General features: G+C 42.8%; 3 protein-coding genes across 5 annotated transcripts; all 3 read right to left on the bottom strand.

The window, feature by feature from the left end:
- inpp5ja (inositol polyphosphate-5-phosphatase Ja) lies at positions 1-9,844 on the bottom strand. Its single transcript, XM_080476500.1, has 13 exons — positions 9,383-9,844; positions 7,915-8,577; positions 5,662-5,769; positions 5,392-5,500; positions 5,172-5,288; positions 4,436-4,611; positions 3,572-3,683; positions 3,264-3,373; positions 2,923-3,133; positions 2,659-2,796; positions 2,502-2,567; positions 2,310-2,414; positions 1-1,254 (listed from the first exon to the last, which is right to left on the bottom strand). The coding sequence occupies exons 2-13, from the start codon at positions 8,571-8,573 to the stop codon at positions 763-765; spliced, it is 2,403 nt and encodes an 800-aa protein (XP_080332626.1). The 5' UTR covers positions 8,574-8,577; positions 9,383-9,844; the 3' UTR covers positions 1-762.
- A 1,238-nt stretch (positions 9,845-11,082) lies between these two features.
- On the bottom strand, positions 11,083-14,054 carry smtna (smoothelin a). Of its 2 annotated transcripts, none has more exons than XM_080476508.1 (8): positions 13,713-14,054; positions 13,127-13,270; positions 12,726-12,801; positions 12,517-12,648; positions 12,372-12,417; positions 12,031-12,139; positions 11,772-11,923; positions 11,083-11,625 (listed from the first exon to the last, which is right to left on the bottom strand). In XM_080476508.1, the coding sequence occupies exons 2-8, from the start codon at positions 13,199-13,201 to the stop codon at positions 11,478-11,480; spliced, it is 738 nt and encodes a 245-aa protein (XP_080332634.1). In that variant the 5' UTR covers positions 13,202-13,270; positions 13,713-14,054; the 3' UTR covers positions 11,083-11,477. The 2 variants fall into 2 exon arrangements, with proteins under 2 accessions (XP_080332634.1, XP_080332633.1); XM_080476507.1 differs by having other exon boundaries at positions 13,127-13,322; positions 13,713-13,858.
- Positions 14,055-17,108: 3,054 nt separating this feature from the next.
- slc35e4 (solute carrier family 35 member E4) lies at positions 17,109-23,467 on the bottom strand (the record flags this gene model as incomplete). 2 transcript variants are annotated; one of them, XM_080476504.1, is made up of 3 exons in its annotated part: positions 17,109-18,707; positions 21,838-22,448; positions 23,315-23,467. In XM_080476504.1, the coding sequence occupies 2 exons, from the start codon at positions 22,427-22,429 to the stop codon at positions 18,175-18,177; spliced, it is 1,125 nt and encodes a 374-aa protein (XP_080332630.1). In that variant the 3' UTR covers positions 17,109-18,174. The 2 variants fall into 2 exon arrangements, with proteins under 2 accessions (XP_080332630.1, XP_080332629.1); XM_080476503.1 differs by lacking the exon at positions 23,315-23,467 and having other exon boundaries at positions 21,838-22,465.
- Positions 23,468-26,041: the final 2,574 nt, after the last annotated feature.

A 26,041-nucleotide genomic window follows, 5' to 3' on the forward strand; every position in this document is an offset into this window, starting at 1 on the left:
CCCATTTGTTTAACATTTTATTTGCACACTCACACAGTTAAACAACACTGTTTCCTGAAAGCCAACAAAGGAAACAAACAAACCCCCCCCCACCACATTAGCCTAAACATCCACTCACTGACCTCCATAGAACAGGGGCTGTATTCACAAAGCTGCTAAGAACAAGAATAAGAGCATTGGTCTAGGATTACACTTCAAGTTCACGTAGTCACATGGACATTTCTGATTGGCCGAGGTGATAGAATGCTCCGTGTACATTAAATTCATCTGAGGAATACAGACCAAGACCCATAGAGAGACACATTAATCTACCATCTGGTGACACTTTATTTATGTTCACACAAAAACACACACAAACACACACTCTCCCTGCCATGAACTATGAAACCATCAGTTATGGTGGTCCAGGGTCCTTATTTCCGATACGAGACTGTTTACATCGATCTGTATTGCTGTCAATAACGTCCCGTCACAGGATAACTTCAACTTTGGTTTCACATTCAATATGTTTGCTTGCGTATGATATTAGCTTATGAGTCTATAAAAGCACTTGTAATCGAGAGTCTGGACACGTGTGACTCCAAGATATAGTACATACAGCCATGTATGAGATGGTGGTAGACTCAGAAACAGGAGAGCGCAGAGCTACAAGGTGGAATGTTTGCAATCTACATTAGGAGTCTTCGAATGTGCTGCTTCTACAAGCACATTGACAGTTTGAGCTCAGACCCTGAACGCATGGATATCGCCTCTGATCTCATTTTAACTCTTGATGTTTACATTCTTTGCTCTGTCCGTTTCCCCTCCTTTCACTATCTGCTTGACCCCCGTGGGGCTAACCTGAGCTGGTCTGTGTTCACCCAAGATGGCAGCGATCAAGGCCTCAGGGGCACTGACTCCGCCTCCCGGAGACATGGGGCTGCGGGGGCTCAGCGGACTGATGGTGGGAGACGGCACCGCATCGGGGGAAACCAGCCGCTCTTTCTTAGCGGCCGAGCACTGTGAGCGGCTTCGTGTCTGGCTTTCCTTGGGGCGAGGGCTGAGGTGGAGGCCCTGCAAGGAAGGCAGGGGGTTGGAGGCAAGAGCGGGTACGGCGGGACTGCGACTACGAAGGTGACAATGGTGGTGTTTGCCAGTTTTGGGGCTCGGGCTGCGGGAGTTGGGAGCCAGCAGAACCAGGGTGCTATCGTCTTCAGAGCTGACGTCTGAGCTGTCGGAGCGACACACAGTCGGGCTGTGCATGGGCATTTTGATCTGTTGTGGATAAACAAGAGGAGGAGATGGTCATTAAATAAGAGGCCATGTGTCTAAATACACCTATAAAGAAGTTAAATATACTTTTAGAATCAATCTGCCCATACATTAATGGCATATACAAACACGTGACTCTTCAGAGTTGACCTCCCTGTGGTTTAGGATAAGGTGGTGGATGTCAGTGTTGTAACCTATTTTAATTGTTTTAAAACTTAAAAAGACGAACCCCTACCCCTACAATGACGTGGGTACTTTGCTCTGATTGGCCAGCTTCTTTTTCAACATTGAGCCTATTGACATCCAGCAATGAATGGTTGTAATCTGACACTGTTGTCATGATATTCTTTTTATAGACTGGGCTGTGTGAAGCTGATAAACATTAAATGAAATTAGTAACTAGATTACATCTGGCTGTCCACCAGATTAAGTGTTTACTGCAGTCTGAAGCTTCAGCACGCCTCTCAATGGAGCAACTTCCATTTCTATTTGACCTAATTTGACATGTAAAGTTATAAATGTCACAGAAAGCATAAAAAAGCATAACACTTTCCTTTTGCTTCAAAGTTTTCTCAACAGTGAGTACTGAAAGTAAAAGTCAGGATGCCACTCCATTGATGTATATGCTATGACTACTGAAGCCCAGCTATCCTGTCTAACCCCAGCCTGCCCAGTTTTGTAAAGCCAGTATCTAGAAAATAGACTATTAAACTCAGCAATTGGACATCCCGGAGATTACTACAACTGTTAAAATCAAACAGCATTTACAGCTGCCACCTGCTGCACAGCAAGTGGCATAACATGAGTCATGGACTGGCCTCGAAAAGCTGTGAAGTTTGAACTGCACATAAACTATTCAATTTCAATTTCATATTCTTATTCTAATTGAGTGTCGAACATTGCACAGTAATGTCCAATGACAATTATGTTATCTTACTTAGATTTGACACTGCTGCATTTTTAATGGTAATTGTATATAGTTTTCAACATGCAAATGTGTACGTTCATCCACTCATGAATATATCATGGGAAGTAGTAAGATTGCAACTTGCAATTACCTGAATAGGTGACGACAATCCAACAATACTGTTCATGTTGTTACTGTAGTAACCCAGGATGTATTCACAATCATCCCTGGGCAAATCCTCCTCTGAGAATGTCACCTGGAGAAAGTCAAACACCCAAAATATCTCAGAGTTTAGCTCCAGCTCAACAGTTTTCAATGGAGTCAAGTCTCTGATGTGACTTGCCTGTGTTGCATGCTCCCCTTTGGCCCAGATGTATGCCTGGTAATCTTTGTGATGTTTGAATCCGACCTGCTCAAAGCAATCACAGACAGAACTGTTCATTCCTGACACTGGAGGTAAACAAAACAGTAGGAACTTGTATGAACGACTTGAAAAGAACCTTGTATATTGCCACCCAGTCCCATGAGCTGCGCTGGTAGTTTGATACAACAGTGAATCTGACAGTAGCATCTGAGGTATTGCACCACTCCTGGCTGAACTGCAGCTCCACCAGAGGTGTACTCACCCTGAATGGGAACTAGAGAAAACATCACAAGTTACAAACACAGGAACAAAACAAACCAAACAAAAAATAACAAGCCAGTGCTGTTAAGACATTTGTTTTGGTGTTTTTGACAAAGGTCGTGTGTCAAAAGTGTCTCACATGCAGTGAAAACAGGGCAGAAACAGGCTTGTGGTCACTGATGGTGAAACCCATGTGACTTCGATACACATGCTGTGTCACTTTAGTTGCCCCACCCAACCATGAGGTAAGACCCCGTTGCAATGCGGCATTGTGGGTAGGAACTGGGGAGCCAGTGCGACGAAGGCGCCAGAGGATACGATCTGTCCAGGCAGGTTTCCGCTTCTTAGAACTGACAGAGATGAAACATAAACAAGAGACAGACGATCAGCAGCTGATCAGATGAGTGTTTATTTCTAAAAAAAAATAAAAAAAATAATAATCTTGAAGAATGAGCATGTGATCGAGGCAGCTGGATGGACCTGGTGTCATATGTATGAGTGCCCACATCAAACTTATAGGTTGGTGGGAAATTGAGAGGCCCCTCCATAAAGCCATCCAGGATGGATTCTGCAGTTTTCGCCATGTTGAGCTATGGAGAGATCAGAGAAATGGAAAAACTGAGTAGCTCACATATGGGAAGTGAAATTCATATTCAGAAGGTGAAGTTTGAAAACACGGAGCAACGGCTCCCTCTATTGGACGTGGTTAGTGACAAACAGGCGGCTTAAATCTTCCACGAAAACCCATCTGTTTCTGTAAATTGGTCCAAAAGCCGAAGGTGCCTCACCTGATCCCGTTCCCACAGCAGAGGCAGCTTATTGCTGTCAATGGCACATTTCACCACGTGGATGTCATAATCTTCAATGCGAAAATTTAAATCTCCAAACCAAAAGACGACACTGAGGGGAGAAGAAACATGTGTCATTAGTAGATAGTAGAGACTGAAATGAAACACAAAATGAAACCAGTAAACATTGTAGGGCACATTTATTGCAACATTTTGCGTTCAGTCAACTTAAATTATTGCCATGTTATTATTAGTGTATGGAATTGTGATACAAAACTCAAGAGCTGTTCGACAAAATATTAGACTGCAATACTTTTGCGATATGATGCATATTATCATTTCCTCAGTTACACTGCTTTAGAAAGAGTCGTTGTAGTTTATCAAGAGTATAAAAAAAGAAATGCTTTGTGAATTAAAGAGCATTCTTCACTGAAGTGACAAAAGCTACTCTGGTGCAAATAAAAATGCCACAAACAAATGTTTCTCTGTGTCACACACCACTTTCACTCATTTCACTCTGTCCCATCTTTTGATATCTTCACATTCTACATTTTCATTAAATCTGTCCAGTGTGACATAAACTATAATTAATAAGAAAAATCCTGCCTGAGATTTTTTTTTACTCCATTCACTGAGGTGAACACACACCAACACACACTGAAAATAAAAATAAAATAAAGGATCTGTTAAAAAAATAAAAGAAGTTAATTGTACAGATTTATGATTTGATGTCAGAGGCAAAATTAAAAAGTTGACAAAAGAAAATGAAAAATAAAAGTAATAATGAAGAAATACCAGAGCACATTTCTGTAAATGTACAAAACGTGTTGTTATAATATGTCAAACATGTCAAAAACCACCCACTCATGGTCCAGTACTCCTGTAGCAGCGCCTCCTTCAAACTGCTGCTGCTGAAGGATGCTTTCAAAGTCCTCCATCCGCTGCTCCACGTTCTGCATGTGAGCTGGCAGGTGACAGTTGAGAAAGCACACCGGGTGGCCGAACACTGTCATCCTTGCGCTGACTCCACCTTTATTCCCCTTGGAGTGCCAAAATAAAACCAAAAAAAAAAACAGGACGTAGTGACAATTGAAGCTCATTTGTTTAGTTTTTGAATAATAGCATGAAAACACAAATGCATCTCACTTAAGATCTGCATCCAGGATCAAGGTCATGGTGTTTTATCTGACACTGACTCACATAACCACAAAGCCAGACAGCCTACTGCTGCTGCTGCTGCTGCTGCACTGACCTCAAAGAGAAGGAGACTGCACCAGCAGCAGCCAGGGGTGATGCTGACATCAACACACGCACGAAGGTCACTCACACACCGACACATGCAGCCGTGGATGCATGGTCCGACTGTCAGGATGGCAGACGCACACACACACACACACACACACACACACACACACACACACACACACACACACACACACACACACACACACACACACACACACACACACACACACACACACACACACACACACACTCTAACTTTGACCAAAACCTCAGTGATGCGGATTAACCTCAAATTTTGCAACATCACAAATCTCTGATTCTCTCAGAGTGGCACTCTCCAATGCGAAGCACGTACCCAATATCCTCCAAGTCCTGTGCGCGTGCTCTCTGTCTGCACCCCTCTGAGGAATGGAAGATGACAGAACTTGGAGAAAACCAGCAGCTGCACGCCCTGCATCCTCTGGGATGCCACCTGAGCAGACGAGAGGTCAAACAAAGTCTATTGATTATTGGAAAATCTTTTTGATAATGACACCAAAAAAACAGAACAATGTGAGGGACGAGAGTTAACTGACCAAAACATATCCAAAAGGACTGAGTGTGTCCATGCAGCGCTCACTCCACTGGTCTGAAAACAGAGCATCTTTCAGCCTCTTGTTTATCATGGAGTTGACTTCCTGGAGTCTGGAGGGAGCCAGAAAGTAGAGAAATGTCGTACACAAATCATAATGAAAAGTACTGTAATGGCTAATGGGACAGGACGAATCAAAATAAAGCAGACGACTGAGTGGGCAGTCACGGCTGTCTCTCTGGCACTGCTGAGCCGTGCACAAATACTTGCTTACCCGATGATAAACATGTCAATGTTCCCATCTGAAACATTTGGCCCAAACAGAGCAGTGATGTCATCTGGCGGGACGGCCGATCCCACGTTCCACGTGACGATGTACACCCTTTCAAGGGATAGAAAAACAGAGGAAATGCTGCATTAGCTTTAAAACACTATATGGTGAAGGTTGACAGAGGACATAATCCATCCTGTAATCCTCGGAGAAATAGCTTTCATCAGGGTTTCTGTATATAGGAAAGCGATAAGCACAATTAAGCACCTCTATGTACCTCCATGATGACTAAGGATTATGTGTTCCCGTGCGCGCGTGCACCGGTGACACAGCCGACAGACAACTTCAGTGGTTAAGTTAAATATCTTTTGAAACGTAACCCACAGTAATAATTAATTAAGAGCAAACAATCTCTTTTACGGTCTTTCAATCTATTGATATTTGCCCCCCAGCAAGTTATTTCTAACAAATATTCACAAACTTCCCATTTAAAGTCAGTAAAGAAGTTCATCTTACTTTGACCTACAATCGAAAAACTGTTATGAAATGAAACAGAAATGTTTGTTATGTAGATGAAATGTTTCAGCTTCTTGTACTCTAACTTTTTATCAGTTGGTGTCTGTACGTGTGATGACAAAGACAGCGATCACATCACAGCACCTCAATCTCAAAAGCACTTTACAGTCGCAATTACCCATCTGTTTGTGTCGGACAGGGGCCGGAGTCACAAATTCCAACCTGCCGAAGTCATTAGATTCTCCACAAGACTTTTGCTCCCTCATGATATTTATATGCAAATTGCTTTTGATTAAAGTCTCTGTTAAATGAAATTGTAGTAGCCATGTGAGGCGTATGTCCTTCATCAGCGGCAAGAGATTTGGCCAGTGGTTCTTTTTTTTTATTTTTGTTCAAGGACACTTTACATGAATGAGTGGAGACAGGAAATAAGCCATCCGCCTCACAATAACAGGACAACCATCCGGACCACCTGGGCCACGCTCACATGTGGGTCAATTCGCACAATAAGGAAACAGTTAAACAGGATTGATGCACTCATAAAGTCTATTAATTGACTTTGATTGTTCTTGTTATGTTCGCTCAGCATCGTGTGTTTACGACTGACCACTTCCCAAAGCACATTCTGTGATTTGATATTTCCTTCTAGCAGCCATTGACTTCCAGTCATTCATCTGTAAATCTAATATTCAAATGGATTTAAAACTGTATTTTTGCTTAAACCTTTTTTTAAATCCAGAGATGGAAAAGCTCAGTTGTGCTCAGGTAGAATTACTGTTTGTTCCTTAGAATGTAATCAAAATACAAGTGAAAGCGCTATTATTAAATACAGCAAGTTTGATATGTATAAGTGAGTTTCATGCATTACTGTGCTTCAACACGATAACCAGCGCCACGGTGTAAAGCAAAACCTTTCTTTGATCAAACAGTTAACATATTGGCAACAAAAATGCAGGTTTGAATAGTATTTAACTGTGCAGGTGCTCAGGAGTGACAAATACAAGTTGCAGTATAATTCTAAAAATCAAACTGTATACTTGAAAAAAAAAAATACTAATCACAGTGCAAGCACATCAAAATAATACTCATTAAAATGATGTGAGTATTTGCAAGCTGTTGCTTTAACTTCTGTCAAAATCATGTTATTGTTGAACAGCTTAGGAAGTTTCTAAAGTCTAATAGCTGACTGATGTACAGCAACATTTTGTACACAGTGATGATATTCACATTTCCATTTTCAATATATTCATGTTTTTTTTTTAATTGGCAGCTATCGAGACTCTATACCAAAGAGAAATGCTCATAACTCATAAAAGATAAACACGAAAAACTGAGACAGAATCCATCAATGTCTTTCAAACTAAGCAAATACAGAAGTGATATTTATTGATCCTTGCAAAAGAAATATTTATCTGTGTGATCACTTGAGCTCATAAAAAACCAAAAACTTTGAACATAATTTTTTTCTCTTTGTATAAACACACCTCCAGAGATTTACACTAAGTTCCTTCTAAGAACAGCCTTTATTTATGAGTGATGAACACAACAAAAGTGCCTTTGGGAAATCTGCCAACAAAATGTGTCACTCTGTTAGTTTCATAAAGCTCTTAGTGAAATTTGCAGCCGTGATTCACGTGGCGCACGCCGGCTCTCCTGCAGCCACCGACTGCAGCTCCGTTTGGCTCGATGGGAATTACATGTGCTGGATATTTTCAATAAAAGTGGTATAATGTGTCTCACCTGAAGTCATTGTTTTCTCCCGGCTTCTCAGACTGAGCCTGGCTCTGAGAGGAGCTCCCGGGCGAGGGGGTCGTCTGTGGAGGAGGGCTGAGGCTGGATTTTGGACTGAGGCTGGATTTCGGACTGAGGCTGGATTTCGGACTGAGGCTGGAGGGCGGGTTGGTGTTGGACTGGGGCAGAGATAGACTGGGAGTGGGGCTGAGGAGAGGCTGAGGACTGTGGGGACTCTGGGGGCTGTGGAGAGGGAAAGAGGAATCTGTCGGAGAATGTGGCAGGATGTTGGCACTCTGGGGTCCTGGAATGCAAACGGGGATCAAATCTATTTCCTCGGAGGGGTCCACTGAGGTCCTGGTCAGCTTGGGAGCAGGTTGAGTTCTGAGAGCAGTCGGTCTGGGCCGACTTATGCTTGCTGGTGGTGCTGAAGTGTACCCAGAGTTGGCCTGACCTGACTCCATTTCGCTTGTAACCTTTGGAGGCACAGCCTGTACGGGGCTCGATCCAGACTGCTTCCTGGACGCTTCTGGTGGGCTGAGAGTGAGAGGTGCATCATGAATTGCCAGCTGTGGAGGTAATCCCGGGCTGGCTTTGATTAATGCACATGGTCCAGGATGTACTTTGAGACCACAAGGGTCTGTGTTGACCTGCTGCGGGCTACCCATCAATCTGCAAGAGTGTGTGGGCAACACAGGGTTTTAATAATTTAGTACGGCTTCCAGAGAGCATAGAAATAACATACAACATCATTAAAATACTGAGAACATAGATAGAAGAGGTACCTGCAGTGGCTGAAAGATTATTTAATACCTCAGAGTGAGTTCCTGTCCACATCATCCTCCCCAGGGGTCATTGATGACATTATAATAACAAGTACTAACAGGTCTGGGTCCTCAGTGACATTAAAGCTGCCCAGCAACATTAATTAACCCAGGATCTATTTTTAAAGCAAGATAAATAATTGCTGGTCATAGAGCAGCATCCCACAACAACAACAAAAAAGTGATTGACCTCCTCTTCCAGAAGAGATGCACTCAGTCAGTCAGTGGCCAGAAACATAATGGAGCACATCAGACAATGTCAACAGATACTGTAGGTCACAAGCAGGAGGGTGCCTGATATTACAGGAGGACAAAACCCACCCCTTCCTTTTGTTTTCATGTCCCCATTCAGAAATCATACACCCCCTTTAATAATTCATAATAAGCAAACTGAGAAATTCACGTGACCACAGTGGAAATGGTGGTGATCACACAGGTTTGTATTGATCCCACTTCGAAAGTGCAAAAGGGATTAGTCACATATGAGAACATGGCCCTTTTTCATGTTTCAGTCCCAATGACATGATCTGAAAAAAGGTACCAGCTTTAGGGCTCATTAAAATGTCACAAAAGACATTTATCTTTTTTTTTTTATCACCACAATAGCAGTGCTTCCACTGCTTCCCTTGTAAACCTGCTGGAACAAGTCTTACCTTTTGATTTATTTCCAAGGTGAACCGCAAAGGTGATGTGAAAAATCCACAGTGAAGGAGGAGATCAGTCATCAGTCTCCTCTTCTGTTCCCTCCACCTCGCCACTCCACTCACAACACGGCCAGACTGTCACATTCAGGCGAGGGCTGGATGGATGTACGGTCCGGGACACGGAGCTGGACCCGGACCCGGACCCGGCCCCGTCGGTACTGCGCGCGCCTCTCGGCTGTCAGGACAGAGAGCGGTCACGCGTGATGCGCGCGGACTCCTGCATGTTGATTTGTGAGCTACAATCCATCAGCTGATTATTAAAACTCATCCTACTTGTTATTTGCCGCCTATGCACCACGCAGTTGGCCGGAGCTGCTGTGCACTTTGTTTTCTTCCCCCTCCTTCTTCTGCACAGCATCCCGCCTGCACCTCCTGCACCTCTCTCTCTCTCTCTCTCTCTCTCTCTCTCTCTCTCTCTCTCTCTCTCTCTCTCTCTCTCTCTCTCTCTCTCTCTCTCTCTCTCCCTCTCTCTCTCTCTCTCTCTCCCTCTCTCTCTCTGGGGGCGGGGACAGCAGGAAAGGCAAAACCCCCCAAAATAAATAAAGAAATCAGCTGCCAAAGTGCAGCCTGCCACATGTAATTGAATGCCTGTCCTGTCGCACCGATGGCAGATTAATGCGTCACCGATGGGGAGGATTGATCAGCATGTCAATAATGAAATTTGACGCCTGGCAACGCTACCTATCCGCCCCCTCTGATATCTTTATAGCAGCTGCAAAGGACGACCCAGCAGCCCTCACAATATCATGCACTCACCACCATGCAGTCGATCAAATAATTAATTCTATTAGGTTGTATCTGTGCCTCACATATCCCTCACAGCTTGGATATTTGAAGGTATGATTAATTATTGACAATTTTGCTCTGTCGCCTCAGTTCTACCTCTCTGTCATATGCACCCATCATGCATCACTCATGTATTGCATCCAAATGCACACTGTAGGAATTTAAATATTCAAATGAATAAAAGCTGGAGGGCTCATAGAAGACACAGATACTGGACTTCACCCTTCAACAAGCAGTCTCTCCGCTGTAAATTTAAAGTGTCAAGCCAAAGCCAGGATAATCCGAGATGATGCAACACTGTGAGATTTAGAAATGTCCTTTCATGGAGGTTGTGATAATGGGACTCTGAGAAAATGCAAAAACAGCGCCAAAATAATTCCTCCACACTTCTTCCTCATACAGGGAGCGTGCACATAAAAGACAGTGTCAGTACGGTTATTGTCAAGCTGCCGCTGGACTTCTTTTTGTGTAAAAAAAACATTAGTAGGACAGAATTGTGTGGGCAAACTTTTACAGAAACCCATTCTGAAATCATGGGAATTCTCATAAATTACATTGATCAGATGGTGATTGTGGTCAGTTTGAAGCCGTTCAACAGGATTCATCATGTAAACAATTATCCTTATCGAAAGTATTTTAAACCGGACGTTTTATTTAATCACACTATATAAATTTGACGAGATTTCACCGAGTGCCCTTTAAAGCACTGAACTGAGAATTGAGCTTTATGACATTTCAACTGTTAGACTTTCACATTCACAGAAATCAAAACAGGACCATTAAAAACCTTCAAGGGTTTCAAATGATACGCGACATCAGACAAAGTTATCAAATCTAGTTTCAGGCAAAAGACTAGTCAACATCCATTGCAATATATTTATTTCATAGATCAAACGTCACACCTAATGAAGTGAACAATCAATAAATGGATCTTTAATACTCACACTCTCAGGCCCTCAACAGCATCATAAAAGTCATTCCCAGATGCACTATGGCTCTGCTGGGATTAATACAGATGTGTAATCTCAGTGGAATGCACTGATCGTAAGCACCAGCTGTCCACTGAGTCACCCAGAAGTCCCTGCTAACACACAACAATACTACACATCGTCATTTTCATTCAAATGCTACATCGGCCAGATGTGAAAAATCAAAGACAAGACGTGGCTGGAAAAAGGGGGTGTAACATAATTCTCTTGTGGCGATAAATGAAACAGCAATTCCTATAAAAAGAAGTCAGAGTTGGATTGCTCCGAGTCTATGGCCGTTTTTTGGTTTTGACCAATCCTTTTTCCACCAGGCTGCGGTAGAACTCCTGGATGTAGGTGTACACACACTTCCAGTCAGGCTCTTTCATCCGGACCAAGTCATCAGCATCAAGCAGGGGAGGGCAGCCCGCCAGCCTCCTGCCATAGAGAAAACACTTGAGACCGACACCGACAGAGAAAACATCCTGTCAAAAGTGTAAAGTTTAAAGTTTTCTCTTTAATGTGTGACGGCATATTTCACCCCAGGCCCGTTTACATTCTCGTGAAAAGGAGGGAGTGCTCACTCTGCGGTGCTGAAAGCCAACTGAAAGTTGTCCCTGGGCTTGTTGGGGTTGAGGACGGAGTACTCGAAAGAGTCGGGGAAGAAACGGTGCACCAGCGCGCAGAACGCGATGCCGTCTTTCCAGCTGGAAGAGAAGTTCTGGATGTCCACTCCCTGTTTCAGGCCAGATAAGAGTCCCTTCAGAAGGCACAAGTGGCAGAGCTATGTGCGGCTCCTCTCGGCCGTAATTCACATGCAAAAGAGAGTTAGTGCATATTGACCTCATATGGCTCTGTTTTGGCCCTGCACCAGTCTAGAAGCATCTGTTTGACATTTTTAGCATTGGGTACTGTAGCAGCAGGACATTGCTGGCCCGAGACGGCGGAGGAGCTGAAACGTTTTCGAAACAAAGACACTCAGGAGTTGCACAGAAAGCACAGGTTATCTTCAAACTGGGTAAACGCTCCGCTTCAAAGACAAACGTTGTTGACGTTTGACGGCTACAACTTTACACAAATCACTGGCTGTTATATCGAGACGATTTTATTAAACGGTAATATAGCTAATGGTGCTGGTCTGGGACTGTTTAAATGTTTTAGCTGTTCGTAGTTATGTGACTCACCTCCCTGCTGTTCTGCTGAAGGGAGTGTAGGATGACTGCTGGCCGGCTTGTTGTGAGAGAAGAAAAAAAAAAAAAAAAAAAGACAAGTGAAGAACTGAGATGAGCCTTGAAAACTAAAAACCGGGACAATGCGAATGGGACTCACTTTTTGTTGTTGGTGGCTGTTGGTTCAGGGATGCTCTCCCTACGCTCGCAGCTCCGCCCGGTGCCCCTCCTTTGCTCAGGCCCTGCTGTCTGAGGTCCTGCTGCCTCGACCCCCGATCCTGCTCCCGCTTGTCTGACGGCAGAAAGTCAATAAGCGACTTCATCGACCGACTTCTACGTCACCGAAATATCTATATTGCCTGAGTCGACCTCTCTTCTTCTTGAGCAGGTCCCTCAGTGCAGCACGAATCATCCGCCTCTCCTCAAAATCTGCTGCGTTGTCCAGCTAGAACGGATAATTAGAGGTTAGAGGATTAGAAGGAAACACGTTGACACAAACACGTTTCACATTTCGTTCTAATACAGCATTTGTAAAGTCCGTTAATTCAAGCGGAGGGAATCATTTTGTCTCGTGCCATGTGCATGTAAAGTGCAAAGTGAATCCAGGTGGTCCACGTTTCTCGACTCAGTTTGGGAGAAGAAAGAGTGAGAAAACCGAAGTGTCAAAAAATTCGGCTGGACAAAAAGAAGACAGGGAAAACGGGCGGCCACGGCTCACGTTTTCTCCTCCAGCAACATCTCTCCGTGTCTGTTATGAAGCGCTGGCTCACCATCTTGTTGAGAACTTCTTCATCCTCGATTGCGGCCAGTTGTTCGCTGGTGATTGACGCCGAGTTTGACCCCATGACTGATGTGCAAAATCTTGTCGCGTGAAATCACAGCTGCCCGGACACGTACGCTTCACGGGAAAAGGACTGAGCAGAGGCGAGTCAACAGAGGAGCAGGATTTGGTGAAAACTCACCACTCTGTCAAAAAGTTTTTAAAAAATCACAACTTTGCTCTGATAACTTCATCATTCACAACAAAGTAAAAACAAAAGAAGAAAACAACTGCTAAACTGCATCTAAAGAATGCAAAGGGGAAATACCACATTCATTTGTCCATGCAAGTCCACGGGTAAAGGCGATATAAACAATTGTGTGAGTCTAAGCAGAAATGTTTGTCCTGCTGGAATACTCCTCTGTGTATGTCAGCAGCTGGCTGAGTGCAGAGACAAGTACAAATATAGTAATGTGGTGGAACTAAACAGAGATAACTGTGTGGAAACTATGTGCTTGAGACACAGGTTCCAAAAATTTCCCCCCCGAAAAACAAAAAAACAAAAAATCCCCCGACTGGGGAATTGTGTGTCTCACCTGTTCCCAGGATGTGTGACGGATGCCGTCTCCAGGATTCAGCTCTTCCTCCTGCTCCCCTGGACTCCTCTGGAGGTGAGAGTTTAGCCCTGGCAGCACACCTCGCTCTGCAGAGCTTCATGAGGATGCTTGTTTGGAGAGAAAGTAGAGATTGCTCTACGTGAACCTCCCAAAAAAGGATGAAGAAGGAGGAGGAGGAAGGGGAAGGGAGGGACACATCAGCTCTCTGGTCGTCCATCTCCTTCACCGATGGCAGCATCTCTCCTCTGCCCTGTCTCCGAATCGTGGATGATGTCATGTGAAAATTAATTGGACACTCTGCTGGATAAACTTTCAATTTCTAAAACCATAGATCTCACTTAGTGTTGCAGACACGACCTTGGGGTGGGCTACCAAGGGTTAACGGTGGCAACAAAAAAAGAAAAAAAAAGAAGTGAGCCTCACTGCCTTATTCAGGCATAAGGCTGAACTGTTTACAGTAAGAAAGGAAGCTCTACATGGGGAGACGACGTTCACACCCGGGGACAGACAGGAGCATGCACATCTGGAAAGAAAAACACCATCACTCAAACAGTTTCAACTTCAGCAGGGTTCCTTAGAGTTTGTAGTTTAAGCACAGGACTAGAGCTCATTAATCAGAAAGCAAATTGCTCCATCCAGTGGTGGACATTGAGAACTGCTCCACAATACTGGACAGCAGTATGGTAGTATAGTGGTTAGTATTCTTTCCTCACAGAGAGAAGTCCCTGGTTTGAGTCTGGGCTTTGCCGAGTTTGCATGTTCCGCCCGGCCTTCTTGGCATCTTCTCCGATAACTGGTCCCTGCTTTTCACCCATAGTCAGCTGGGATGGGCTGGTTGGGTTTAAAAGCTCTTTTCTGACTTCAGACATAAAAGTAAAAATATAAGAACTCACTTTAGCAATATTCTGGCTGTTCTAGCTCAGTGGTTCGCTTTAGGGAGAATTGTGGGGTTTTAAGTAAATGGTGACAGAGCTCTCTGCTCTCTCATGGACTCCAGTGTTAAAGTGCATCTGTGTGTTCTGGAGGAGTTTGTTTTATATCAAGTCCTGAAGGGAGGGATTTGGATTTACTTTGCCAGATGTTTTAAAAAAAAAAATCATACTGTTTCAGCTTTCTCCTAATTTAAAGGTGAAGCATGTACAACTCGAGTAATGCCCCTTTTGTGCATTAGGAGGATGAATTATAATTGAGTAATTTACAAGGAGCTCATCTAGTTTTGTGTTTACTACAAAGAACTCGGTGAAATTCAAATCAGACATTGATACAGCACTAAACACTGAATTTGTTTGATTTATCCAAGAAGAAAAAACAAGCGACTCAGTAATGAGGTGTTCAGTTTTGTTAGTTTATTGTGTCAGGTTGTTGGTTTCAAGCAACTGCAGGTCATGTAACAGTGAATTATCCATCTACTTGCCCCCGAACAAAAGCACCTGCAGTATTCAAAGTACCAACCGACCCCCCCCCCCGTCTACAGTATGTCCAAATAAGGCATGAGGCAAATGTTTTGTTTCTTTTAACCAGTGAATATTCAACAAACCATATATGACTATAAAATACATAAATATATTAAAATAACTATTTACAACCCACTAGCTTTGCAAACAATCAAAACCAGTATATACACAAGAACCGTAGGCTTTGAAGGTAGCACTATCGTACCCTGTCAGTGCAACAGTTGCTTTTCTCCGGATTATGTAATCTGCTCAACGTGATAACAAGCAACCAAGCAGGTAGTGATTAACTGATTAGTTCTATATATTAAAAAAAAAAAAGAAAAAAAAAAAAGAGCATGACTTTTTTTTTTTCTTTCAATATGTTGACATCTGTGATAAGATTATTCTGATAACTGAAAAAGTAAACCCATCCTCCTCCTGCAGCGCCCTCCTTGTAGTTATTGAAGACCTGCTGGACCTCAGTCCTCTTCCAATGCACACGCTGCAGGTCCCATCTAACAGCTGAGGTATTCTGTAATGTCAAACTGTGGATTTTCCTGCTCTACATGATCTTAGATGTGTAACCAAAGTTACTCAAACCGGCAAAAGCACGCATCAAATCCTCAAATATAACCATCTCATATGCTGTGTGACCCATTTCCAGTGGAAATCCTAAAGGGTTAAAAACAAGGTCATCTTGTGATTGGCACCCTGGAAACGTGCATGTGTAACGGATCGGATTCTTATGGCAGGGTGTGACGATAAACAAACATATCAAAAAGATGCAACGTTGTTCTGTAGTTTGAAATCTCACACTGTACGTGAGCGACGACCACGTTTACTAGACAGAACCCGTCAAACCTAAAGTCAGTCTTCAAATGAAAATACTTGGCATACCACACTGGTACAAGCAGTAAAACATACCCCCTATTTAGAAAAGGTAGAATCTGAGACTCTGAACCGCAATCAGCAGAAATCACCTCACAAGCAGCAAGTCGGGAAACAAAACGACTACCTCACAATGGAAACGCAGGAGTTCAGGTCTTCTGTACAACTGTTACACACAGTGCCGGTGCTTACATTGAGCCACAAGAGTACTTTCAGTTTAGTTATTTTCTAGTTGTTTTTGTACTTGACATAATTCAATCGTTCCTCTTAAAATACTTTTTGAAGTAAATTCTTTCAATATGCAACAAAACCAAACCAAACGAGCCAATAAGATCACGGATCACTCATGTTGTGTGTATAGTGAGGAACTGGCCGACACTCTTTTCAATACGTGTAAATGTTCCACGTACTTTGTTTGGCCGTATCGAGTGTTATTTGCAGAATTAGAACACCAAACCACCTCTCTAAACCAGGCTGTGACTCAGAAGCTGCAGCTCCGAGATTCTCCTCCTTTTAGTCTATTTTAGAAAAGTCAATAGATCCGAAACGTCCTGTTAGATCCAGATTCTTTGGGGTAGAAATACTAAAGCTAGAACATCTAATAGAATCTTTTAATCCACAGTGATGCAGTAAATCTACATACTCAAGTTGTTGGCTTTCGTTTCGGGTTTCTTCTACTAAATCTCGGCCACTGCCATCTGTTGTTCACATTCGCCTCAGACATTAATAACTATATCCTTTTCTTTGTTATTCATTTACAGGAGTGCACTACTGAAAGGAGCACTAACAGCTGTTGAGTGCAAATATGATTCTCTCTCCCAAATTTTAGACTCTCCCTTTAAAATGCTCTGAGGAGCAGCAGCATGCAATATTACGCCTGTGCTTTTCTCTCAAAAGAGACTGGCAGCACCTAATATTTCATGCATGCCGTTTTAAGACGCTTGAAGACCAATAGCTATATAACATTACACACCAGTGACTACTTACATCTGGAACATAATAAATATTCTGCAGCAGATGCATAACCTCTATTATTTTCTTTCCTTTTTTTTTTAAATAAAATAAAGTTATGTCAATATAATTCTTTATTAATACTAAAAAACAAAACAAACAAAAAAAAAACACTGTCCAGCAGGAATAAGTTTTTCAAGCCAAGCTGGTGAGCCAACTTTCTAACAACGTCACCATCACAGAAGGTGAGGATAAAACCTAAGAAATGAGGAAGAGACCTTAAACAACCGATTAATCTCCTTTTAACTTGTCACGGCGCCTGGGAAAAGAGAGCTAAAAGTAAGTGACACTCCTTAGAGAACTCGTGAACCCAATTATGGAGGTACACTGCGAGGACCACAATTGGACTGTCTCTCCAGAGACCGCCCTTCCAGGTTGGGATGAGAACAAAATCTAGGACTTACTGTGAGTGGGAAGCCACACGGAAATTTAAAAACACGGCGCTGTGGTGCCCTGTGAAAAAATGTGCTTCAGTAGGTAACGGGCATCTCATTGCACAGACATGTTGGCTTGTCCATGATTGTAACTTCTGCCTCAACACACAAGCTCTTGACACCCTAATAGAACAAGATTCCTCCTGTACATACCATCAAGAAATTAAACGAAGCTGCCAAACGCACCCAGTCTCTCACTGCGACAGGGCTGGGTGATCGCCGTGTAACAGTACCATAAATATATCTTTAATTCAAATTGTGCCCGTACAGACCGGAGGCAAGGTGCCTTTTAAACCTGCCCCCTCCTGCGCCAAATGAGGCTCACTGCAGAAGATAATGTCCATGACAGCCACCCCAAAACGTCAATTACAGCCCTCTGGACGCGAGGACGTTTTCACAGTGGAGTCGTATGAGTGACAGCGTGGATACCTCACGAGGTATCGAACAGTTCCGTGTGCTCATGCATGCATATATCGCTAGAAGTTATAGATACGAGTGATTTACAAATGAATTGGAAAAAATTGAAAAGTAAGTAGAAGGCAACCTTTTTCCTTTCTGCAGACTCGATTTTGTGTGACATCAATTGGCACAATGGGGGAATTAAAAAAAAAAAAAAAAAAAAGAGCCCAACAACTCTTTTGATCAACCGTTCAATCTCTCCCACATCCATTGGCATCAGTCCATTTTATCTTCCCGTTTCCCATCCAATGTTTGCTGATGACATGTATTTTTAGGCGAATTAGCTGTGTCCAAGTCTTCTCCGCTTGCCGTGTGAAATTCCCCAGGTCCGGACTCTTTAGCTTTGGCTCGACGTGCATCCAGGTAGCTGGCGATGAACTCGGAGTTCTGATAGATGAGCATGCCGGACAGCGTGAGCACGGCGCCGGCGCAGCTGAGGGCGGACAGCTCGCTGCCAAAAAGCAGCTGAGACAACAGCAGGTTTCCCACCACACTCAGGTTGCCCAGGATATGCAGGGTGACGGCCGAGGTGAGCGTGATGACGCAGCAGCTGGCCAGATTGTACATGACGGAGCCCAGGCAGCTGAGCAGGATGAAAACCCACAGGTGGCGGTCGTAGTGCAACGGCGACTCCAGCATGGCCCAGTTCTCCAAGGCCAGAGCGGCCACGGCCAGGATGCAAAAGCTTGGAATGGACATCAGGTAGAGCAAGAAGACAGAGTTGATCTTCTCCTCTTGAAGTAAAATGCCTGAATAAACAAAGAGATGTAGGCAGATTATAAACAGAACGGAACGTTTCATTTCCATACCTGTGATCGCCGACGTTTAAACTAAAAGAATGTACCCGAGCAAACTGTAGATTATGTAAGAGCAGCAACCACACTGACTAGTAGTGGGGGTGGGAGAAGAAAAAGTGTTTCTACATCTCTGAACTAAATACGTGAGGAAACACAGAAATGATTGAGGCTGATTCAAAACTAGACAAAGATGCAGAGAATCTCAGAGGTTCCCACTGTGATGCACAGGGGCCGCGTGACGGGAGCAAAACATAAACACGTAGAAGCTGGCATGCAGACACGGGAGAGAACTTCATAGTTAGAACAGAAAACACATCACATAACTGAACCTGCAAGCTGCAGCAGGTTATGTATGAGATACTGATCAATACATATGAAAACACTGATTCCTGTTGAAAGAGGATCGCATGCAAAATTTGTTCGTGAAGATGGATTACGGACTTTTTTCACAACTATAGATATGAATCCTTGTAGAAACGAATGACTTCTTTATGTCAGCATTAGCTGTGTACTGTCCTGCGGGCTGAACCATAAAATATGAAAATATTTGCCGTTTTGTTTATTGAAAGTATCAGTAGATGTTTGTGATTACAGACTCTTTCACTCTTATTTCCTGATGGATGACAAGCCACGTGTGATGATGATTAGATAAGCTCTAAACTCTAAAAAAAAAAAGGAATCAACTCCATTTTAAATATTTCTGAGTATTGCACATGAGCACACCAGTCATGTTGCTCTCATCAGACCCTAACGTCTCTGTGATAGCGCCTGTAGCGGAAAGTCAACATTAAGAAAGTTTGATAATCCAGCTTTGTAAAACCAATTATCTCTGGTTGGAAGTTTCGGGTTCAGACTTGCTTCATAGGACATGTAGGTCACCCCTGGTGTGTCTTACAGTCTTACAGTCTGAACAACATACAGAGAACAATCACCGAACATTAAAACGACATGCATCTGTATTGTTGGTTAAACCTGAAACGACTTTCTGTATTCTTTCCACGTTTTTCCCAATGTCGTGGAGCACTTTGCACAGCAGCCATAACCACTGATGTGTGTCTGTTGGATTTTGACAGATTATTCAACTTGCATTAAGACTGCTGCAGTTTTTAAAAGCACCACAGAAGACCTTGCACCATTTGCCAATACGTGCCATTACACCTGTTATGCTCGACTGAAGGTTGACAGAGAAAAACTAAATCATAACACGAGAGAAAGGATAAAAATAGCTTCTTGAAACTTGAGACGACATCCCGGGGACATAAAGACTTAGTGGTGATTAAAAATAAGTAACGTCAAGCAGCTTTTATTTGCTGGTTTATGGATTTGACTCCAAGTCATACTTCACTTCTTACATGTTTAGTTGCCAAAGGTCGAGGCGAGGGTCGTAAACTCTTCAGCAAACTTGTTGAGTTTGTCGCTGGGATTTAAACGGATTACCTCTGTGGTCACAAGCCCGCCTCTCCTCATACAGGAACAAAGTAAGCCACATTACATTCCTGCGAGCGATCCCAATATCTGATCCCGAGTTACGCAACTAAATTAAAGCGCGAGCCTTTCTATATTTTTAGAAACTCACCACTTTCCTTTTTTCAACCTCCACTGACCAAAACCATGTCATGGAGACTAATGACGTTAAAGAGCGTAATCTGCGGAACACAAACACTCGTCTGTGTTCCAATCGGTTTTCTGGGAAGAAAAAAAAAAAAAAACAGCTTTAAAGTAATTCATGCAAAAAAAAATGCATTAGTGAAAGCACAGAACATGAGATAATGGAGATACAATGGGGACATGTACCGGTGGCACTAGTCAGCTCACATGACATAAATTCAGGGAAACAGTGTTCTTCTTTTCCCAGACGTTAACTTAAACTGCAGCCGGGTGCAGAGACTCACAGTATTTACTGGTGAAAGTATTTGTGCATGTATTAAAGACACTGCTTTTATTTGGATCTGCTACTCAAAAAGTGATCAAGGGACATTTGATCATTTTTTTCTCTTTGAAAGACGTATTAAATGAAATCTAAAGTAGATTATAGGTTGAATTTGGAAACTGATTATAGTTGTCTAATTCTTTGAACACTGTTATAACTGTTTTCATGTTATAACACACACATATAATCACTGCCATTTGGTTTTACTTAATCTTAGAATAATCTAAAAACAGAGTGAATATCTGGGTTATTAGTTAATAACTAAGACAGAAAAATAAATAGATTAGCATTTATCAAATCATTTGTGAACTTAAGTCACTGACTATGTGATAATGTTTCCCCTCGAACAACAAACTAACTCAGGAGCAGGTTGGCTAAAAACACATAACGGAAAACTAACGAACACCTGCTCAATCACAGCTTGGAAATACCTTCAATTTCTTTACACTTCTTCTGGTGAAACTTTATTTGATATAACATTAACGATTTTGTATCCAGGTCACAATGTGTTTATTTTTAAAGCAAAATTGTTAGAAATTGAGATCATCCTTTCCTGTAAATAAAAACTAAACCAAACCGAGTGTTGGAGGGAAAGTGTTGACCAGAATGACATTCCTGCGCCACTATGCCTTTAATAACTAAAACTTCCTTGAAAAAGTACATTTATGCAAAATGACAATGAATTGGACAAAAAATAAGATGATGCTACTCGGACCAACTGAATAGTTCCTCAGTTTGTGTTTAGATTTTGTAAATGCTGTTCGCAGAATAGGAAGTATCTCAAAATCTCTTAACTTGATCCGTTTAAACACAACGCCTTTAAAATCAATGTGACACATGTTAAAAGTTTAGATTTTCCTAACCGACATCAATGTTTTTATTATGTCGTCTTAGCAACGGAAAATATGCCAGTGTGTCATTCCACCATAATTTGAGGGTGTGTCACTGAGCGGAGGAGTGAATCACCAAAAGGCTAAAACCTTCCAGCACCAGAAGCCGCTGCGGTGTCTGTGACGGAAAACACAGACGCGTTTGCTGATGTCAGCGGTGCGACATGGAAGTAAATGTTGCAGCTCACAGAAGAACTTTTCTGAAGCAGAAAAACAGGACAACAACAACAACAACAAAACACTGAAAAGAGCATGTACTCACTCTGCTGAATGGACTTGACGCCTCTCAGCATGGTTGCAGCAAACACAAAGAAGCAGCCGGTCTGGTCGAACTGCACCTCTCCCATGATGCTGAAAGACGCCCCCAGGCAGATGGGCATCATGGCGGTGTATTTGAGGATGTGGTGCTGCTTCCCCAGGATGAGTGTAGAGATGGCCAGAGTGAAGAGTGGGGTAGTGGTATAGATCATTTGTGCAAATGACAGCTGGACATAGTTCAGACCGATGTTCCCGAAGGCTATACTGGCACAGAATGTCAGACTCAACAGGAACACCTTACACTTTGCGCTGGGGGTCAGTTCTTGCTCTCCGGCCCCTCTGTGCCGGATCACCCGCAACTTGATCAGCCCATAGTCCACCACAATGGCTGTCAACATGTGCAGTGCAGACAGCAGCAGCGGGTACCTGAAGTTGTACACGGCAAAAATCCATTTGTTGAGGCTGGAGATGGTGGTGCCTGTCACCAGCCACACGATGACAGCCGACAGCAGATGGAGCATCTCAGCAGGAGGTCTCCTCCTCCCAGTCTCTTGCAGGGTCGCCACGCATTTGGAGAAGCCATCGGCGCTGATCATATTCTTATCATGGTCCTCTCTGGAAGGGAAACACATGTTGAGACCAAAACGCTCATCTCCAAAATAAAAAAATTTTCCAAGTCTTAAGAGCCTGAGCGAGCTGCTCGTTGCCCCTCTGCAGGGCAGGGCTTTTGTTGTGTCTCAGCGCCGCCTGTAGACACGTGTTCCTATTTTGCCCGGTTGTGTAACGAGCCCCGGCGCTGGCTGAAATGACACATGGTGGTGTGCAGGAGTGAGACAGGCGGAGGCGAGGAAGGAGGAGAGAGCAGATCTGTTCAGGGCGGGCCAGAGCAATAATAAAGAAGAAGAAAAAAAAATGTACGCGCCTTCTTCACTATTATCCGACATGCGGCAATGGACTGACGGTGACGAGTCAGTGTGATGCACCAAAAGCAGCGGAACTTTGGGTACTGGACGTGCTTGTAACCAAATATCAAAAATAAAAACCCCAAGACGCAGGCAGCAGCTGAGTTTCCTCACTCCATTCTGGCTTTTTATAGCTGCTGACTTCACCGCAGGTCTTGTGACTGAGCGGTGAAGCGGAGGGAAGCCCTGCTATTCAACCCGTAGTGACGGCTTCAATTCACTCAAACCCAAAACACGTCGTTACACTACTGACACCGCGGCCATTATTTCGGATGAAGGTTTAATTTCGGTGACCCCTGCGTGGCGCCGTGTCTCTCGACACCACGCAGCTCCGTGTTTTCCGCGCGAGCAGACGGTTAGCTGCTAGCATCCAGGACCAGGTAGCGCTGGTTAGCTTCAAAACAAAAACAAACCGTGTGTGTGGACGGGTCTCATCTTCCCAGCGCGCGCTGACACACACACACACACACCTCTGCGACATGTCGCCACAAGTTGACCTAGTTGGTGTTATTTATCTACCTTGTCCTCTGAGCACTGGTAGCATCCCTGAAGCCTCCGTCAGTGAGTCACCGCCGCTGCCAGCCGAGAGGAGGACGCGGTCCGGAGGCACCCGACAGTTTATATAAAGGGCGACGCCGCGCGTGAACTGCACGGAGCTGGCGACCTTTACGCACGGGCGGACGTAGAGACGCAGCCAGCCTCAGGGCAGAGCCCAGGGAGAAAAGTCCCCCCCCCCACCTCAACAAATTAATTTCGCTTCAGTTTCACTGTTTGTAATTATTAATGTTCATCTTTGTGGGTGTGTTTAGAGAATTTTATGAAATGTTTGTTTAACATTCAGGAGGCTCAGTGGAAATATTTTAATAGTTTGGTTAGTGTATTTCTTCCTTCATTTAGCTTATGATGGGCATGTTAATGATCAAATAGAGGTTTGCATTTCCAAAAGAAAATACAAGTGTGAATGCTGAAGCTGAATAAAGCTGAACTGTCATGCTGACAAAGCTGATGGAGACACCCCTGCGTCTCCATGGCAGCAGATGCTGATCTCCTTGGATCTCCCCCATGAGGTGATTCTCTCATCCGCTTTTTATGAGACATTATTTCATAGTTTTTTTGCGATTTATTCAGAAACAGTTAAAAATCTAAAAACCTTACAACAAAGCAGCACGTTTTGATATTTGAATGGTTCAAATCAGTTAAAGACATTGGAGGAGAAGCGCAGTATAGAAGAAGTCATTGTTACTATAATAGTAAAGATTTGGATCACAAATGTGTGAATGCCTTTCAGAATGTGTGAACTGTGGCGTATAGATGAGGTGGACTTATGGGGACAGACTGGTTGAAGAGGGCCAGCATTGTTCTGGGATAATGCTTGGCCTCTGGAAGGAGACGCTTGCTAAGTTACAGTCAACCAGTGCGTGTCACTGTAAAAAGGAACACGTTCACTAGTTCTCGTGCCAGTCAGACTCTTCAGTCTGCCTCATCCTTGTGCAAGTTTTATGTTTTGTATTGTCATTTCTGTCAGGTTTCATTTACTCTTTGTGGCAATTTTTTATCTGCTTTTATCTGCTGTTTGTGCAATACATCCACCCCCATATTCTGTACATGTCCACACTTATAGGCACCGTGTGCATATTCTTCTGTTATATTGTATTTTTACCTGCTTTTTTGTGCAATACATCCACCCCCATTCTCTGTACATGTCCACACTTATAGGCACCGTGTGCATATTTTTCTATTATATTGTATCTTTATCTGCTTTTTTTAGTTCCTGCTATGTGTGCTTCTTTCACTGTACTATCCTGCTGTACCACTACAAATTTCTCCACATGCGAGATAAATAAAGGGATATCTTATCTTAATTGCACAGCTTAAACAGTAAAACACAACACAATGTCAGCTTCATGTTTTTATTTCAGCTCAAAAATGTAAAATTTCTGAGGTAATTGGGCACAAAAGGTGAATTCACATCATGTGTCAGTAAGAACTCACACACAAATAGCTAGGTGATGAGGCTTCTCACTACAGAAGTGCACGGGCACTTTAAAACCATGCATAGCTCTATATTTTGCTATGAAAACCGTTGAGTTATGTGGCACGTATTAATAGGTAAACACAAAATTGTGCTTGATTTAAACATCTTATTAGTATCATAGATATAATATATTCTATCGCTCAATCTTAAATCCACAATTTATTGTTCCCAACATGTTATGAACTGGTATATAGTATTGACTCAATTAGAATTATGTATACAGAAACAGAGATTAAGTTTGAATATTCAAGTAATGTGAAACGATGTTTTTTTATTTGCAGTGAGTGTGAATGAAATAAATCCATCTGTAATAATAATCTTGCTATGTACAGGCCAAAAACCAACCAGGCAGTCATACATGTGCTTCATGCCTGGTTACCAATAGTAACAGTAAGCCATAAAAAAAAACAAAAAACAGGTTATTATTGATTATAGAGTCTACGTATTTACTACTACTGTACATAAGTGCTCACTTGAACACAAAACCCTTAGCAAGTGTGTCGTTAAGCCTTCCCTTGACTATTTTCTGGTATTTAGCAAATGATTATAAATCAAGAGTTTTCTCATAAACATCATCCATGAAATGTCCGAATGGTCTGACCCAAAGTTTTGGTTGAAACAAACTACTTGTGCAGCGTGTTATTGCCGAATGCATATATATGTGTATATATATATATATACAAAGAAATGACTATTTTTAATACTGAAGTACCTTACTAAAGCTAACCATTTGTAACAGTTTTTGATTGCGGGAAATAACTTGTTGCTACTTTTCAAGACGATAAACCCTGAAATGCTGAGTAAAGTTATTACAAAAACTTCATACCAAATTATACACTCTTTGAGTAAATGCCTGCCGGATTGCTATAATCTGTACAAAAATCCCTCATTTTGATGTAGTACTTGGGAATTTTCTATCATTACATAATTAAGGCTAAAATGACCATCAAGCACCAATATATTCCCTTGTTGAGGGCAATCCCAGATTTATGCTTCAGTGGAAGCAGATATCTGAGAGGGTATTTCAGTCACATCACGGACTTCTGACCTTTCGCTATATTTTGTGACGTCACAAAAAACCTTTGAGAATTTTTAACCGAATGAAAAAAAAACTACAAATTGAACAGAAGCAGCAATGTCCTGATGTTTAGTTCCTGCTATAGGTCATCCTTTAAAAAGACGGCTTCCTACATTTCCCATAATGCATCTCA

The sequence above is a fragment of the Lipophrys pholis genome (genome assembly GCF_963383615.2).
Source record: "Lipophrys pholis genome assembly, chromosome: 12".
Taxonomy (NCBI): domain Eukaryota; kingdom Metazoa; phylum Chordata; class Actinopteri; order Blenniiformes; family Blenniidae; genus Lipophrys; species Lipophrys pholis.

What these genes read in the sequence shown, in the direction of transcription:
- inpp5ja (XM_080476500.1), bottom strand. Translation starts at nt 8,573, where the DNA reads ATGGGTAGCCCGCAGCAGGTCAACACAGACCCTTGTGGTCTCAAAGTA. An exon ending in GGAGAAAACAATGACTTCAG is followed by an intron (nt 5,770 to 7,914) that starts GTGAGACACATT and finishes ATCCCTTGAAAG; the next exon opens with GGTGTACATCGTCACGTGGA. An exon ending in AAGGGGAGCATGCAACACAG is followed by an intron (nt 2,415 to 2,501) that starts GCAAGTCACATC and finishes GACTTTCTCCAG; the next exon opens with GTGACATTCTCAGAGGAGGA.
- smtna (XM_080476508.1), bottom strand. Translation starts at nt 13,201, where the DNA reads ATGGGGTCAAACTCGGCGTCAATCACCAGCGAACAACTGGCCGCAATC. An exon ending in CCTGCTCAAGAAGAAGAGAG is followed by an intron (nt 12,649 to 12,725) that starts GTCGACTCAGGC and finishes TTCTGCCGTCAG; the next exon opens with ACAAGCGGGAGCAGGATCGG. An exon ending in ACAGCCACCAACAACAAAAA is followed by an intron (nt 12,418 to 12,516) that starts GTGAGTCCCATT and finishes TCTCACAACAAG; the next exon opens with CCGGCCAGCAGTCATCCTAC.